The 18865-nt window shown below is 39.0% G+C and overlaps 1 protein-coding gene across 1 annotated transcript in view; it reads right to left on the bottom strand.

Annotated features, from left to right (window-relative positions):
• Window positions 1-2653: 2653 nt before the first annotated feature.
• Window positions 2654-18865, bottom strand: part of LOC146598693 (pecanex-like protein 1) — a gene marked incomplete at its 5' end in the record, with an annotated part of 35744 nt that continues 19532 nt past the window's right edge. Inside the window, 6 exons of the mRNA XM_085299805.1 lie at window positions 2654-7602; window positions 10925-11065; window positions 12481-12917; window positions 13974-14215; window positions 15861-16135; window positions 16519-16749. Of these exons, the coding sequence (XP_085155931.1) occupies window positions 7462-7602; window positions 10925-11065; window positions 12481-12917; window positions 13974-14215; window positions 15861-16135; window positions 16519-16749 (1467 nt within the window). The remainder of the gene's footprint in view (window positions 7603-10924; window positions 11066-12480; window positions 12918-13973; window positions 14216-15860; window positions 16136-16518; window positions 16750-18865) is intronic.

The following is an 18865-nucleotide window of genomic DNA, read 5'->3' as shown; positions in this document are numbered from 1 at the left end:
GGCAGCCTGGGCCCGCTCGCGGGCGGGCGGAGCGGGCAGGAGAAGGGGCCGCCAGCGCGGCGAAAGCGCGGGTGTCTCGCGGCCGAACCGCGGCTCCTCGCGGGGAAATGAACCGCTTTCCCGCGGGGGAATAACGCGAGCCGCGGCGCTCCGCGCACCGCCAACGCGCCGCGCGCCTTCCCGGGCCTGATCTTCCATCTTCACGGCTCGTACGCTGGCTCCAGAAACCTTCAAGGCCTCGCAAGAGCCGCTCCTGAACCGCGAGGCCCGGCTGGAGCGAAGCGCTCTGCAAGGAAGAGCGCTCCCCGCCYCGCTCGAAGGCCCGGCGCGGGCTCAACGAGGCACGGGTTCTCGCTGCAAGGCGAAACGAGCYGGCCTTCGGGCGATCCGGAGGCCCCTACAGCCACCCGCCCCTGACTCCGACCCCTTTTGAGGGTGCCCTTCTCTCTTTTTAACATTGTAGCAATCAAGGACTACCTTTTTTTGCCCTAAACATCCTGTTAGGGCTTCATCTGAGCTTTGGTGCTTGTTTACATGATATAACCCAAATATCTAGTGCTAAGAAAGTAGTAACCCTTTTCTTTTCGGGCTTGCTTCCRATGAGTAATATCTGTAGTACTTTTTCAGATAAGATGGTAGAAGTCCCAAATTTGAACCCGAGACTGACACTGCCTAGCACAACAGACAAATATTCTGATTTTTCACAGTGCTGGAAGAACAGATGCAGGCAGGAGAGCTGGAAAGGAACCGCAGCTTCTCTTCAGCTACAATGTCTGTCTGGCCAAAGTTTTCTCTTGCTTGTAATCACACAGTAAAAGTTGGTCCTGTAGAGGTGAATTCTCAGAAAATAAAAGGTAAAATGGAAAGACTTGATGCACAAGCAGTTTAACTCTCTGAGTTGATTTTTGTATGTGGCAGGAACTTGACTTTCTACCAAGAAGGCTTGGGTGCCCTGCATCAGCTGCTCTAAGATTTTAGTGCCGTGATGGCTCCCATGGCCAAGTAGTCTTGGAGCACATGCATTGCACTCCTTTCAGGCAAAACCAACCTGGTAAACGGACTCCAATCTCTAACAGGCACTTGGGCCACAGAACAAAACTAGGGCTTGTAAAGCCCCCGAAACACGTACGTTGTGCACATCAGCTCCTCAGCACCAACCATTTTGCTTTATGGGCAGCACTACCCGTTAATAAATACAGCCTTTAACTTCAGGAGCAGGAGTCCCCTTCACCTCATGCTCAAGGTGATCTGAAAATCCCCCATTGCAAGATAYAGCTCTTCTTGATGGCAGACCTGGTTAGCTCCTTCCACCTGTATGTTTCAGCAATAAAGGAGTCAGGCCTCAAAAGGCCAGGGACACTCTTCAGAGGCCCTTTGCACTATACTGCTGCTTGCTTCATCGTGCCTGGGGAGCAATGGATTTTACCTAAAAGTTGTAATCTCCAAGCAGACACAGAGCACAGTAGCAGGAACTACAACACAAATCTATCTTTCCCTTTGCCACTCCTAAATTGCTGGGAGATTTGCTATGGAGGGGCACAAGTGCTGTAGCAAGTGGAAGGTATCTGAAGCATCTCACAGGAGTCCAGTCACTGTGTCACCAATATCTTCCATATGCTTTAGAGCAGGGGTCAGATGGAGCTTCTCATGTTTTTTGGATACTGTCACTATTACAGATACAGCTGCAGCCTTGAGCACTTTTTAAGACAGATCAGTTACAGATGTCTTTCAACGTTCTCAGAGAAACTTCATAGCTTTTCCTAAAAGGACCTCATTTCTCCTTAAGAACTGTGGGATAACACTTGTTACAGTTGTACTTTGTCCCCCTACTTATAAATTAGCGTTAAAATCAGCTATTGATCAAAAATCTGTGTGTCTAGTAGAGGCAAACAGAAGCAAGTCTTAAGAGGTGGAGAAATTTTAAGAAACAGCTAGTTTAATACCTACAGATGTCCACTGATAAAAATGATCATTAGTTTTTTTTTTTTTTTTTTAATCTCCTTCTAAACTTGGAGGAACAAGATCACATTGCAATTCTGTGTGCTAATGTGAAGAAACTTGAGCTGCCTGAGACCATACACTGTACAGATGGCAGATGAATATTTTTAAGTTAATATCACTGTATCAACACGTGATTCATGTAATTCATCTGGACTTCACACAATGCTGTGCTTAGCTATCAGATGAAGGACAGCAGGAAGTTAGAAATCACTGATTAACTACACCAGGCAAGATATTTTCCTGCAAAGTATGAAGAATGGAAAATTACCGTGCATAAAGATAGGAGAACGGTGTTCTAACCTTTGAAAAGGGGTTTTGAAGAATTTCATCTGAATCTCACAATTTAGCTCTGATAAATGCAGAAAGCATGCTTGAACAACAAGAGAAATAACATTTTAATTGCAAAAAGGGGGCCACTAGAGCACATAATATTTATATAAAAGCATAACCCATTGAAATACTGCTGGCAGTAACGAATAGGAACAACTGGAAAAAAACCCTCTTTTTCCTACAACTACATAAGAAAAATCAACTTAAATTCTTCATTAAAAGRTGATTTGAGCAGAGTAAACTTCAAAATAGTGCTTACAGGGAATTTGGGAGAGTGATATCTTAGGAAATATAAAGTGGAAGTGCAATAAATGACAACAAGTGAAAACTTTGTTTTTTATTTTATTTCTCAGTGTTTCTTCACTGTCAATACTGTCCTTTTGCTGCAACATGTTGCAAAAAACCCCTCAGCCTTTTCCATTTTAAACAGCTACAATATTTACAGGCTGTTTCCAGTAACACACGCAGACACATACACACTCACAGACACGCAGGTACACATATCCCTATCCCTGGCAASGTATCCATTTGCTGGTAGAGGCAATGTATTTTTTTTCCACTGTCCATTAAAAGCAAAGCCATCCTCTTTCCTTTATGGCTCTACTCTCCTCTTCCTCCCTTTCCCAATCAAGAGCTTCTTGTCAGGCTTTCTGGGGTCTTTATGTAACAAGTTAACATATCCAGCTATTTGATTTCCATCTTTCAAAGTTGTGAACTAAATGTACTGGGGTTATCTATTCAAACTGTACATACCAGAAGTCATAAAAATTGCTCATATTCAGACGTTTGTGACTGAGTGATGCATGTATACTCCTGAAATCTTTTGGAGCAGCCATCTTCAATCACCTTTTTGGAAATATGCATATCATGCTGGGGTGAAACAAGCCACATGCTTTACTTTCCACCAAGGTGTTATGTACCCACTTTTTTTTTTTACTAAGGCACCAGTAATTACCAGTATAATTTGAGTGTCTAGCTTCATTGAATGTACTGCATTATCAAATACTAAGCCAGACAAAAAAGTAGAGGCCTATATAATAGGTATAAAATTCCTTAATAAAATTAAGTACATAAAACCTGTGGTGGTATAACCCCAAATCCAGTCTAAGTTACATGTTTTGAATAATATTGTTAATTTTAAGAAATGCAATCTATCCTGCTTCATTTTGTGCATGTAATTGAGGAAAATCTTTAAAGGAACTTTGTGTCTATACTCCTAGGTTGCATGGTGTTGTGTGTATTATCAGTGAAGTGACCTGAAGTTGGATCCAACTGCAAGGCATCTCTCCCCACTCCCGCCAACCCACATGGGATAAAGCTTTATGGCAATCTGCCAGACAGCCAAGGGCACAGACCCTTGCCTGTGCCGCAACTGTTTTCATCTTTCATCTCCTCAGTCATCTAGGCTTGTCAGAAGAGTTCTTCACTTCCCAAAAGGGTTGTGAATGTGGGGATGAGGAATGCCTGACCATGAACTACACAGCTGATATGAAAACTGAGGTCAACACTTTGAAACATAGCAAATGTCTCAGCAAACTGGCTACAGGACCATTCACCCTAAAATGGAATTACCAAAAAAAAAAAAATCCAAAACAAAAAGAAAACCCACCTACGCAAACCCTCCCCRCTCTGAAGTCACTTCACAAATGCTGAATTACAACAGAGATCCCCAGAATTCATCACTCCACAGTTACCATCATAAGGGGCTCAGAATTGTAGGTATCAGTGTTACATATGCATGTTAGTGGGGTTTTTTTGTTGTTTTTTTTTTAAACRGAATATTTTAAAAGATTTCATGGGCAAGTGATGTGGGAAAAATTTAAAATGACAAGCGTTTTACTGATGAACATTATCTGCTTAGTGGGGTTATTAAACACTATTCTGTAATTGTGTTTTAGTGAAGTAGTAGGTCTTTATACATGTATCCATAGATACCACCTTTAAAGAAATCAGAGGGAAATAAAATAGATGGGGATCTACCTGGAAGCTAAAACAAGACGACTCAACTGGAATGTCTGTATGGCAAAAGAACAGCATCATACAACGCAACTGGACAGAGCTAAAGTACTCTTCTATAAAGGGTTTTCATGAAAGTTTATAAAGATCTAAACAGTCTTATGCTGAGGTCAGTCTGGACTGATAGGACACTACTTCAGTTATCCTTTATACTCACAACAAAAGAAAAATACTATACATCAAGACTAAGGCCAAAGAAAATAWCAAAAATGAAGTTATATCTATCTGGAATAGTCCTCCATGGACATATCTATCCTGTTAGGAGTTGGAGGAAAATATCTGATGGGTTTTGACACTTTTACAGTGGAACCAAGAAACTAATTTCACACAAACCAACATACAATCATACACAAATCTTAAGAGTCCTGAATACGAGAAAATTTTTAAAAGTTCATTTTCACAAAACCTTATGAAAGAGTGAAATTGCAACTAGGTTATTTCAGTTGAGCAGATCTGGAATAAACACAAGCACTATTTGAATGACTTCACAACAGATGTTAGCTGAATATCTGAAAGATATTAACCTGTTAACTGGCCACATTATAATCCATCTCCTGATGGCAGCATTCTAGAAGCCTCAAGATAGAAAACAAACAAACAAACGATTCATCAACTCTTTACCCTTTAGGAAAGGTCTTCCCCCACCCAGCCATCTACAGTCTCCTAATCTAATTCCAGGCAATTATTCCCCACTACCACCTTTTTAATGTTAACAGGTTATTGATTTCTACCATGTACATTCCCAGCAACGGACATTGCCACCATCTTGCCTTAAAGAGTGTAGAAAAGATTGTTCAAAGTCAGCATTCACTTACTGAAAGTGTTGCTTCAATCAAGTTTTAAACAACTATGTATGTACTTTGTTTTTCAGTCATCTGTTTATCTCCAGGCTTCAATACAGAAAAACAACTTTGCAACTAGTATCAAATGTGGGCCTATTTCCAAAGAAATTATTTTCTAAAGAATCTTTATGAAGCAATATCCCTAGAGGTACACAAAACCCTGTAATTATCTGAAGGGAAGGACATAGAATAAAACCTTAAATAAAAAGGCTTCAATTCAAATGTACCCCTCTCCTTTGCTCCCAGCAGGAAAGTTACAAGACTGCTGAAGAAAGGTTGTGCTACATTTGCAGATACGCAGGAGATGAATTCAACTACACTATAATGTGCACATGTAGCACAGCAAAATTATTTCAAAGGTGGCAGATCCAAAACTGTGCATTTATACCAACATTAAATATGACTGTATATGCATAAACAGAAGAGTAATATGCAATCATAAATGCACAGTACAAGCTTTGCATAGCGTATGCTGTAAGCGAGGCCCCAGCATAAGACACTGGCACCAGTACTAACAACTGACTAGCTACCAGGCACTCAGAACTATCCTCTCTTGGCTAGAAAGCATACAGTGACTTGAGTAAGAACATCATCTTTTTTAGCTAACTGTTTCCTCCTGCATTTTTCCTCATCCCATATAATTTCACTCTTACATTAGGTATATAATGAACAAGATTTCTCTGATGTCAGAGAAATAATTACAATAATCTCTGTGACACACCAGAAGTGTCTTCTGGTTATGTTATTTAGGAAGAGGTGGAAGTGACCAGGAAGAAGATGGCTGCTCCCAAAAGCTAGGACTGTTTCCCCACAAAGTCCTACATTATCACAGATCAGAAACAGGAAATGATCACAACAGGTACATTTTTTTTTTCTTATGGATTGAGAAGCGAGTCATAGGAGCTGCAAGTCAGAGAACAAACCGCAGTTTCCCCTCTCACATTCCCATGAGAGTTTTGAGTTACTTGTTTCCCTGAATACACACATTAAAAAAAAATATAATAAAACCTAGGATATGTAACACATGAATAATCCAACTTCACAGTTATAAATACTCAAATTACACTTACATAGAATATATAATCATTGAAAATAAAATTCAAGTCATAGAAAAGAATGAAGACTAAAGGGAAAGAAAAGGCAAGGTGGTAAAAGTGATACAAGTTTAGGGCTGTGCCTTCTATAAAAGCCTTTTAAAAAGGTAAAGTCAAGTTTTTTTTTTTATTATTATTTAATTGGATGGAATCAAGAAAAACTTCAAGAATCCATGAAGCAATGGACCTGCCCCTCCCCATTAAAAAACAAACAACAACAACAAAAATAACCATCTCTGCCAGAGAAGAGCCAGCAAAACAACATAGCCAGCTCTGGGTGTAAAGCAGCAAAGTAGCCATGGCTAGCTAGTGGAGGACAGATGGAAGAGTATACTGGGGTCCATTTTAAAGCTAGATGTGTTGTACAGACTTGATGTACCAAGTGTGCCACCACAGTAAAGTCTGATGTAGTACAGGGCTATTCAGGTACATCTCTCAACATTTGTTATTTCACCATTTATTGTGAAGACAATGCAGCAAATGCACTTGTACAAAATACAGAACACTGAACCAAACCCATGGCACAGCCCTTACCATCAACATGTATATTGAGAGGGAGGGGATTAATCCCAAAGGCAATTTAAATAATGGTATTTTATATATTTATATTTATATATATAAATAAATGTTCTCGGCAATCTCAGGGTTGTTTTTAGTGCATTGCTGTAAAAAAATTAGTGCAGTTCTCATTAATGTTTTAGCTCATAAGGAATAAGAATCTATACATCTGTTCAGTCTCTTCTTGCCACACATGAAACCTTTATATTGTGTTTCATCAAACTGAAGGTTTGTACGCTAGTCAATTTCTTTAAAATAAGGTGAATGAATTCCACATACTCTGTGACAAGACGTTGCAATTTTTGGCAAAACAATTAGAAAAATATGAGGTGCTCTGATCTTAGAACTGAAAAGTTTGTTGATTTAAAGCATTACGCAATGCATAAACAAAATTTATAAACAAGAAGATATGTCTCAACAAATCTATCCTTCATGCAAATGTTTCTTCAGCAGCTAACAACTTAAAATTTCTTACACTTGTTTATTTGGGGCAAGGGGCTTAGACAAATCTGTGTTTCAAGTCCTTTCCTACAACTAGACCAAAGTTTCATGCCCTGGGAGCTGCTTCTTTTGGCCCCTCCTCTCTTCTGAATCCTTGGAGAAGTTTAACTGTCCGAGATTCACACTTCAGCCCCAAGTTCAAGGACTCCAGTTTCAACAACAGCAACGTATTTATCTTCAATTTGAACTAGCAAGATGGTTTTATCTATGTGGGACCGACTACTTGGATCTCTGCTGCAAGGCACCCAGCGGTGAATCACCTGGGGGGGGAAAAAAAAAAGGCATAATAAAGCTTACCTAGGCCAGCCAGATTTGCATTTTAGTAGGAAGAAAAACTCACCCAAACCAGAACCAAACAGTTCATGTAAACTGAATAACTACAGAAAAATGTATATATTACAAAATTGTGTCTGGAAGCTCTAGCTGTAATGAAATAGTTTCAAAATATCTCAATGTTTTGCCACACAACCCACAGCTCCGTGCCGTTATCAGGAGTTAGTGTAAAATACTATCATCTCTCCAAGTCAACCCCTTAACTTAACTGTTTCCTACTCACTTTGAATTCAAGAATGTTCTTTTAAACTCAATTACTCAAAGATCATTTAAAATGAGAATTATTGCAAAAGGGAAGGATTCCAGAAATACTGCCACAAACTGCTACCAAATGCTCCCTTGGATCTAACAGCGTTCAGGTATTTTCATCTACTGCTTCCAAGAATCTGTCCTGATACTGGCCATCAGAAGAACCCTTTTCCACCCAGGTCTTTGTATGACCAACTGTCTGCTCAGCTCCCTCCATTAAAGGAAAAAAAAAAAAAAAAAAAAAAAAAAAAAAAATTTTTTAAAAAAAAAAAAAATTAAAAAAAAAAAAAAAAAAAAAAAAGGAAAAAAAAAAAAAAAAAGAAAAAAAAACCCACAAAAACAAAAACACCCCACCACGCACACACAAACAACATACTGCCTTTAACTTCCGAATGCACCAAAAGAACAGTCCAGTAATGTGGCTTTAGGTATTGCCACCTCTCCAATTACCCAGCTGTGAGAAGAGAACTCTAAATTCAAGCCAAGGTTTGCCAAAAGCAAATAAAAATATCTACAAAATCCAAGCCCCAACAAAATACGACTTCTAAAAGAGACAGATAAAAAAGGGGGGGGGGAGAGGAAGAAAACCTTAAGTAACCTACCTCATTCAAGATCAAATCCAAAAGACACCTTTAATTATCACTGTACCCAGCTGACAAGCTAAAGATCTCTCTAACATAGGGTAACAAGACTCAGCTTTGTATAGCACATTATCTATGCTGCATCCATGGGGAGAGCATTTTGTTTGCAGAAGCACAGTGTYTTTAGTCTCCCTCTGTCTGAGGCAAAAGAGCAGTATTCAAGCAGTTCTTTCAAGACTTACTTTATCAAAACCTGTACCAAAAACTTTATGTTGTTGTATAGAGGACAGCTATATTCCATCCACAAACATATAAAACATTTCCCATTGAAATCCAGGTATTATATCCTTGTAGTTCAACTTAAAACTGGTGCCTTAGAGCTAATTGTTTACTTCAAGGGCATCAATGTTGGGACTCCTTAACAACCAATAGCACAAGCTATACAGAGTATAACTCACTGCAACCATTCTCCCACCTCAATTTCAACCTGCTGCTTTATTGTGATCAGCGTTTATTYGATGACAATAAATGGGGGCAACTCTGACATGAATAGCCACACATTTATGATGGATAACATGCAAAATTACATTACCAGATAGAAAAGAGATTATAAACACCTCTGGGGAGGGAAGACGTATCTTGCTCTCCATCTCATAGAAACATAACGCAGAGTAGGCTTTAACCTGAGGAACGTGTAGCAACATCCAAATAGGATTGCTAAATTTAATTTCCTCCAAGAAATCCTATGATATCTTTGTATATTACATACATTATACTGTCAGCTTAGCCAAGAAAAGGCATAGTTGGGAAAGGTGCACTATGACTATGCAGTACTCAGAAATCCAAAGTTACTCCTGTGATATCACACAAATATTACTAAGGGTGGCATCATCATTGTTAAAACAAACACAATGCCCTCCTCACAGTAGTTACAATATATTTTTATATGTTATACAAATCAATAAGCTAGATGCAAAACAAATCTTAACAGCAATGACTCCCAACCTTTTGTTGTAATCCAAGCCTGAATCTTTATCTTTTATACTTAGGTGCAAAGTCCAGGAAGAATGTGGCTGTCTTTCCATCTCTCTTCTCACTCCTGTGTTTTCCCATTCTTCCACTCTTTTTACTTATTTATACTTTAACTGTTGCTTCTTTCCCCTTGTTATGCACCAGAAAATCTATATGCCACTCAGTACATGGCCTTAATTACTGATGCATAAGTAGTGCTAGGACAGATGTCTTCTAGAAGCTGAACTGCATACTGAGAGAGTTGACATAATACTTTGGCTGGTAAATTGCTTGATGAGCAGCTTCCCAGCAGGTAAGAATCATTTCTGCCTGTTTCCCCAAAAAATGTAAGTGCAGGATTAGAAAAAAAAAAAGACTATCTTAAAAACTAATGGCTTTATTGATACTGGTAAGCTTACTATAGACAGCTGAGGCAAGCAGTGGAACTTGTCATTAAGTTAAATCCCACCACCAAAAGTAGATGAAAAACATTTAGAACAATACTTATTCTGACCTTCAAATCCTCTTGTTCTTAATTTTTCGGCAACGATTACAGTACAGATCACCCTGCATTTGCAAAACAGGCCAGTGAATTCCTAAAAAACTGTCAAGTGACACTAGGCAACTTCCAGGACATACCTTGATATGACCCTTTATATCCATCACCTTTATGACGTTCTTCCAGCATAGTCTCCAAGCCTAAAATAACCATGAACATTTACAGCAGAACCCCACTCCTAGCTGTTAKATGGAGGGCAAGCCTACGTCTTCACCCAAAGCGTGTCAGTTCCAAAGGGTGAACCATCAACTGTGATGCAGTTGCTTATGGAAGGAATTTACTTCCAGGACCTTCCTTCACAAACATAATATTAAGGTAGATTGGGTGCACAAACTGTTATCAGTTACACACCTATTTCATAATCAAGACACTTAAAGACAATCTACATAGTTCTACTTCCATCAGAATAATTTAAAGAACAAATATTGTTATCCATTCAATTAAGCACCAGTTGATAAATTTACCTTCAGTGTTTGCTCAAGGACTAACATCTTAGGGAAACAAAAATGAAGGCTGAATGAGTAAGCACAGTACCAGAGATTTCATAAGAGGAGTGGGAAGAAGGCAAGTATGAAGAGGTGGCTGACAACATTTGACTCATCCTGCGTCTTGCAGATACAGCCGCAGAAACAACCTTCTGCTCAAAACTGGGATCCTAGACCTGCTCTTCCAGTAACAGGAACTTAGAGGAGGGCTGCTGAGCCAACCCACTATTATCTATCCTTGGACTTGACCTCTAGGTGTACTGACATATAGTCAAGAGACTGTCTGGTCTCTTCCCTGCCCCCCCCCCTTTTTTTTCTCTTTTTGAATAAAAATTAATCATGTCAGGTTCTTAGAGAAGCTTACATGGCCTTCCATGCCTTCCTGAGGACTCCAGTCTTTCCAGCTGTTTCTTCCAGCTTTCAGCCGTATCACCTCATCTGGCCACTGCAGCTCTTTCCTTTTTGACACGTTGATCCCTTCCAGTACTTGACTAGGGTCCATTATCTATGATTAGAAATAGGAATTGAGTTTTGACCATTAGCTCACCCAAAATTTAAAATAAATAGATAAATTGTACCTATCCTGTTGCATAATTCTGGAGAACTGACCTCAAGCCTCACAGAAATCAGTTTCTCAYTGATTTCAGTGTTGCATACTCAAGCTCCAAGTAATGAAAAAGCTGGACCAGCACAGAATTCGAAAGTTAGGACTGTGGTTTCAAAGATAGCTGACAATACACTGGTTCACTGCTGTCTGAAGCAGTAGCTCTGGTTCCTAGTCTTCTAACCCCTCAGGCAGCTACACCAGCTCATGGAAGAGTCTGAGGAGCTGGCACAAGATAAGCACAAGACCCAGTAGGAAGGAAGGAAGAGTTCAGTAATGACAAGCTGCTAGAACTGGCTCACCACTTCTCAGAATGATATCCTGTGAATCACGAGCTTGGAGAATTTACTGGTAGGCCAGGCAACCATTTAGTATTAGCATAGTTAGCCAAGACCCACCCAGTGTTTTGAATTAAATTGTCTTTCCACATTTGGAAAAGGGCAACAGGAGAAAGCTCTATAAATGTCTTCCTATACAAGGACAGAAAGAACTGTGTAATATCTACTATCCAAGGGTATAYATCAAATTTGCATATGTTTTCCTTACACAGGGGAATTAAACAGCTTTATAGAAGAGCCCTTCTATGCAAACAAAAGCTACTAAGCTCAGACCTGCCAAATTCGTCAACTTTGTTAACTGTGATTAAGGTCTGGTTTCTTCTAAGATGAGGTGATGCCTGCAATGAAATCAAATTCACTATGATCTGTCCTATTAATTACTTCTTGATGTTTTCCACTAACACGCTACTATAGACATGTATGTGGGCCTATTGAAAGCTACATAGGCAAGAATATGAACTTCTGGATTTCCACAAAACATGTTAGGCTGCTTAATTAGCTCAATTAAGTATTGTCAGCTGCTCAGTGACCCAGGCTTGTAAGAATAATCAAAGATTAAACATACATTTTATACTTACTTCTGTGGAAAACGTATTCAGTTTAGAAGGAAAAAAAAGATACTTGCTTTCAAAACTGCAAATGAAGCTGTTCAGCTTTACACGTACTCATGAAGAAAAATAGACAGTACAAGCAAAACAGCTGAAGTGTAAAACAGTTCAGCTGACATTCCCAAACCTACACTACAGAAAATACATGAAAGAAATGTAAGCAGGCATGTCTCAGCACGCAGGAAGGCTGCTTGTCCAGAAATGTTTATGCTTACATCAGTTTTCCAAACAACTGCACAATAGTTGTATGCTGAGGCATTCCACACTGTTTATGTATTTGAAAGCAGTAACTGCTACAAGATAAAGATAATTCTAACAAAAGCATATGGCTAAGGAACCATAAGTTAACTTGTTCTTCTGGACTATTCACCTGGATTCTGTAAATAACTTCATCCTTTTTGGCTTGCGATTGATTTGCAGGGCTTGCATTACCACCTGACTGACCTTCAGTTGCATTATTCCCTCCTTCTGTCCCTAGAAAGCCCACAAGGGCATGCTGTTTACAGGCTGGGATGCTTTGGCTGGAGCTGCTAGAAGAAGGTAGGCCATGCTGCACGCTGCCCCCAGTCTGGCCTGTAGGTTCCATTTGGTTCACCATGGATAGGCGGGACTGGATGGATGATGGGAGGTTACGAAGGGATATCTGACTGGTGGAAGAGCGCCGACAAGGCACAAAGCCTGTTGTGGATGTGCGGAGAGATGAATGACGACTGCCGTAGCAATAAGATGAATGGCTAGCTACTGAGGCACGGGCAGGGGAATGTCTGACAAGGCTTGACTGCACAGAGTGAGAGCTGTGACTTGTGCCTAAAAATAAAAGATACAGAATCAGGCGAGTTTGAAAAAAGCCTCCCACATATATTAGATTTTCTACACACAAATGTTTTAGCATGTAGATACAAAATTAATTGATCTATCCAAAACAGCTGAAACAGTAGTACCACAGAAAAGAAATCTGTTGCACTTTATACAGCGGAGCATCTGAGTCTGTTCAATTCATCACATCTTAGAAACTGTTATTCTATCTATCTACAATGCCAACAATACAAATGGCTTAAAAAATGCTTCAGCCTTGCTTTTACCATATGAACAATCTGTCTTCTAACATGACTACTTAGATTTCCCATACTGAAAATGTTACAACTGGTGCAAGTGTCCATGTTTCAAAACACTAAATATTCTTTCTTAATATGCTTGACTGCACATTCAAAGATCGAGTCAGAAAATCTACTTAATGGACTTGAAAATAGGAAGCAAAAAGAGAAACTTTTACAARTATTATTTATTGTCAGTACCTTTCCTATACTAAGCATCTGTATACTGAATCTCTCTCCATAGCTAAGGGCCACTTAAAAAAAAGATTCAGTACATTCAACTACATACATTTATACTCTTTGTGAGCAAAGGCAACATTTGGGAAAGGATATTTGCTCAGCCGTGCTGCTTAACACCTCACTAACTACAGTCTTGGATAGGATTCAGCTAAAATACCATAAAAGCAAACAATCCATTTCAAAGTATAAACAAGAAATAAAGATAAAGATATTTACAAGAAATGGCAAGTTTAGTGTTCACACACAAAAATGACAGCAGAAGTCAAAAGGTCAGGCATGTAAAAAAGGTGTTGTAAAAAGTTACTTAATCTATTTTGCTAACATCATCAGAGCCCTAGTGCTCTAATCTCTGTTTGGGAACCTGTCATTGCACAGAGCAGCACTGTAGTTTGAGATATATATCCAGCAGCTGGATTTATTACTGTATTACTGTTACTTTTTTTCTTGTGATCTAGGCCTACAGCCGAAAGGCGAGTTCTGGCTATAGGATTGTACTTGCATAAAATTGTTACTTTTACTTTAACTTTACCCAGAGTTGAGGGGTGAGTTGGAGGATGAGTTGCAGAATGAGTTGTGGGATGAGTTGTGACAGGAGGGTGCTGTACTGCTCCAGGTCCCTGCCCTGTAGTTGCATTCCCTCCTCCTTGCGACATGCTGCTCTGCGACTCATTGATAGTTGCATTGTTACTTGTGCAAGAAGCCCCACCTCCAGCATCTGAATCTTCAATATTTCCACCACTATTGCAGCCAGCTCCACAACCTTTCCTTAGTCTGAAAACATAAGGCAATTGACAAAATATAATCAGGCCTCCTGAACATCAGGATTCCTTATGACGATTCTTAAATGCCTTATGACAACAAGCAAAAGGCGCACTCAGCACAATCCGTAACAATCCCTAAAATCAGGTAAAACTAGATTTTGTTTTCTAAGAACATGCTCTGTCAATTTAGAAGTTGCATTCTGGGAGACGACCATTTTCTTCGTGATAGCTATTCAAGTAACAGTTATTTATGACATGCCAAGTCTTCATACACAAATACCTTTTTTGAAAATTAAGCCCCCCTCTAAAGCACAATCAAATGTTAAAACTCTACATACAAAATGTTGGATGAATATGCTGGTTATTTGGTAGCAGTATTAATAAAGTTTTTACTCTCCTTATGATACCACCCATAGAGCTGGTCTTATAATGGTCTAATTCAGAGGAGCACAGAAAGAATGCTGGCATTTTTTAAAATACATGTTTGCTTTCTTGTTACCTTTAGCTTTTTGAAGCACGTATTATATGCTGCAGTTCTTTGAATCACAAATTCTCATATGAAACTTGAGTATTCATTTGGCAGGTTAGCCAACAGTTTACAGAGTATATAAGCATACAGAGGCATTTCACTGTATTGTTTGCATAAACAAATTTCAAATGGACATAAACACAGCACATTCCTCCTTTCAATTCCTGTTATTTTTCTTTTCCTTTGATCCCATTCAAATACACTGAGCAATCCTTCCAAGTTTTATTTGCCCCTAGGAATGAGAACTATGAAGCATACCCAGCTCACATCCAAACACTGTTGTGTTTAATACCTATTACTCTATCCACGTCTTACAAGTGGATGGTGATAGGAGACATACACACCACAGACTGTACTAAATACGGCATGTTTTAGGGGGAAGCAGCATGTTCTGTTTCAATATCCTGTTATCCTATAGATGTTTAGGTATAAATATGAATATGTGCCACACAACTCTGCTGCTTTCAGGGTCAAAGTCATAAGGGGCCACAAAAGTAGTAAAAGTTCTCAGGGGCTGTAAAACACAGCAGAAAAAGAGTTTATACTGGGTTACTGAAGGGTTGTATGGAGGGAGAATATATCACGATCACTACAGTTACTTTTTGTCTCTGACATACAGGGCATTTACAAGTACTTACGCAATTCTGAACAATAAAAGTTCAAGTAACTATGCACAAGCATATCCTAACAACATCAGTGTTGGCACTTGCATGCTAAATGTTTACTAGATTGGATCCCCAATGAATAGTCCTGATACTGTAAGGCTGATGTTACAGATAAGAAAAGAGAGGAAAAATGGAGGTACTGAAAATTAACACAGAAATTGCATCATCTCTCATTAGCAGACCTGACATTAGAACTTAAGTCACCAACTGTAAATGACAGTTCAGAAAAAGCAGAGGACAAAGTCTAGATGAGAAAATTACAACTTATTATTTATATGCCTTGAGGATTCACTCCTGTGCCACAAAAGTTGCCATATGCTACAGATGTGCTTGAAATAAAGAGTCAAGGCATAAATATGTGACTGAATATTACACATATTGCTCTGCTAGCATGCATGAGACTAGTTAATGAAGTACAAAGCATAACCATACACTAATGCGATCTCATCTCCACTGCTCACCTGTGCCAGGTAGACACTATGAAGTTCCTGATATTTCCTAAACTGATAGCTCCACCAAGAATCTCCCTAAGCTGTTCGTGACTGTCTGAATAAGAAGTAGTCAAAGGTGATACATAGATTGGGTATCCAATTGGCTGGTCGCAAGAAGAGTTGATCATGTTCCTCAATGCTTGTTTTGCATTTTGGATACTTCCTCTTTCAGGATTACGATTACGCAGAAAGACGAGCTCCTGCTGTTGTCCTGCCCACAGGCCACGCACACACTCCTTATTCACCTACAAAAGATAACAGACAAACCAAGAAGAAAGGCTGTGTCAGAAACTGAATCAACAAGAGTACATGAAGACTGCTTTGCTATAAACAGGCCTCTGCACTGCAGACCTACAACCATTCATGCTCACTGCTCTGAAAGGACACAGGTTACAATAATGAAAGTAAAGCAAATCTAAGAAGAGTGTTTGGGGAGGTGGGGGGAAAATACTTGAAGGTAGGATCTAGTTTTCTGATAAAATACTTCCACTACACGAAAAGCAGAAGCCTCAGTAATAAGAGTAGTAACAAAAAGGTAACTGCTTGAGTCAAAAATAGTGCTTTGTTATAATTATTACAATATACTACAATATACCATCATGTTGTAGAATATACCCGTAAACCTCACCTTAATGACCCTGAAACTGAGATAGCGTTTGTTCAGCATGATGATCTTATATTCATTGGTGCCATCATCCATTACATGACGCAGAGCAAGGAGAGAGGGAGAATTGGAAAGAACAGCACTCCGCCAAGCAGGGTCCCCTTCATGTGCTATAACTAAATTTTGTTCATGGGTTGTTATGGCTTCATAGAGGACAGAAGGATCATCATATTCATCTGGAGAAGTGAAATGATCCTGTTTCCAAGAATAAAGGTAAAAAAGATGGGTAGCATTTCAGATATTAACTGTATACAGGAAGTAAACACCTTGCAGCTGAAATACATGAGGAGCTCACCACTTTGCACAAAGTTAGACATCAAAAATAGTAAACACGTACTAAAAACAAGCCACAGTAAAGGGTGACGACTTACTCAAGAGATCCATTCTTGTTGCTTGGATGCATTTCCTTTTTAACTTAAAAAGGAATAAATTTCTGGTGGAGTTTTACACTAATTTTATATTATATCTGTTCACATTGCCTGTAGAAGCATTCTCGTTTTAGCTTCTTTGATTACTCACAAGCCTCCAACTGCAACATACTATGTAAAGCATTACTATTCACTGGGACTTCCCTCCTATACTTTTTCATATAATAAAGTTCCTATTTTCTATTAAAAATGCAGATTAATACTTGGTGACAGGCTGTCACAGCATCAGATACTCAAATAGCAAATTTTAAGTTGTGTTAGAGTATGAATACTAAATTGAACTTGCTTATTTTGTATCTAGTCACAGAACCTTCTGATATAGCTAAACTTCCAATTCTATACTCCTAACATTTATATGCATTCTGATAAATTAAAGGAATTCTTTGTATTAAGTGCATGAGCTGATTCAGCCATTGTTAATTTAAGGGGACATCCAGACTCTGTAGTGAAGGATGGAATGTGATTTAAATTACTTAAGACAACTAAGGTTTACGTAGTTATGATTTTCAAACAATTTGGTCTTTTGGAGTACTAACACTTTTTCCTCACAGGGTGCTCATCACTCACTACACAGTTCCTTGTTCTTGTTGCGTTTAGTAAAAAGACTCCCTGGACAGAATTTGAGCTTGTTCATCTTCATTTTAACTGCATTACAAAGACCAACCCCAGTTTCAGCTTTTTGAATTGCAAGCTTCTCATTCTCAATAGAAACCTTACTGATGGGATAAATGAGTCATGCTCAAGTGTTTACTTTCTTTGAAGTGTCTTAACAACAATAAAACACTCCACTGGACAACTGGGGAGAGCTGTGCAGCTTTGAATGCTATGATGCCCTTTTAAGCCAACTACAAACATAAGGAGAGAAAGGAGGAAGAAGAATATTAGAAAGACTATAAGGAACCATTTCTAGAAGAATATGAAACAGGACTTGACATAACTTCTGCTGCTTGACATTATGCCCAGGGCTTGAAAGTTTACTCTGAAGTGCATTCCCTTTTCCTCTACATAACCCTGCAGATGAGCAGTAATAGAATAYGATAATAGAACAGAATACAGGGCAAGACATGAGACAGGCATTATTTTTGGCCATTCCTTCATTTATTTTTTTGGTTGTCCATCTCTGTTGCATGCCTTTTTCCTTTTTGTTTTCTTCCTCTTTTCCCCAAGTATATCATCTTCCTTGAAGTTTGAATCAGACATCTCAGTGGTAAGGTATGACAGCATAGGCAATATAAGGCTTGCTGGGTGTCTTTTATTAGGCAATTAGTATGGTTGGAAAAATCAGACAAAGTTTTGAACACACAAGACCTCCTTCAGATATAAAATAGAAGTAAAATGCAAATGGCTCCAACTTAAGATTGTAGTTAGACCTATTTTAAAAAAGGAAAGGTATTTGACACCTGTAGACCAGGCAGCACATTGGGGAAGAAAGGTTTTTAAGCATACTACAGTCTGTCCTACCCCCTCAGCCACAGCGATCCACAAGCTCTAAATTGCTTCCCTCTGTGTTTTTCCCCCTCACAACTAACTCCCATACAACTGCTGTTGTCTTCATATTCCTGCTCCCTTCTACTTTATAAATACCAACTACCTTTTTTTTTYCAGAAACAGTCTGATACATTTCACTAAAATTTGAGGAATTATTTTTATTTCACATTTTAATTTGAAATTGGCAGCTTCTCTTCCAGACCYGAAGAACATGTGGCCAAAAGCTGGACTGATCTTTTCAATTATTCCAGTTTGTTCAATATAGCATTACCTCTACCTATAAGTCTCTGTTTAGACATCTTGGGGGCAGGTGGGATTCATCCAAGACAAACAAAGAACTGCATGTCCTAAATGCTTCTCTTCCAGCATTTAATCTTTCAAGACAAAGAACAAAA

Source organism: Rhea americana, unplaced genomic scaffold (genome assembly GCF_003343005.1).
Source record: "Rhea americana isolate MKP2758 unplaced genomic scaffold, rheAme1 scaffold_155, whole genome shotgun sequence".
In the NCBI taxonomy this organism is placed as follows: Eukaryota; Metazoa; Chordata; class Aves; order Rheiformes; family Rheidae; genus Rhea; species Rhea americana.
The sequence above is the reverse complement of the archived record's forward strand: the minus strand, read 5'-3'. Positions and strand labels throughout refer to the sequence as shown.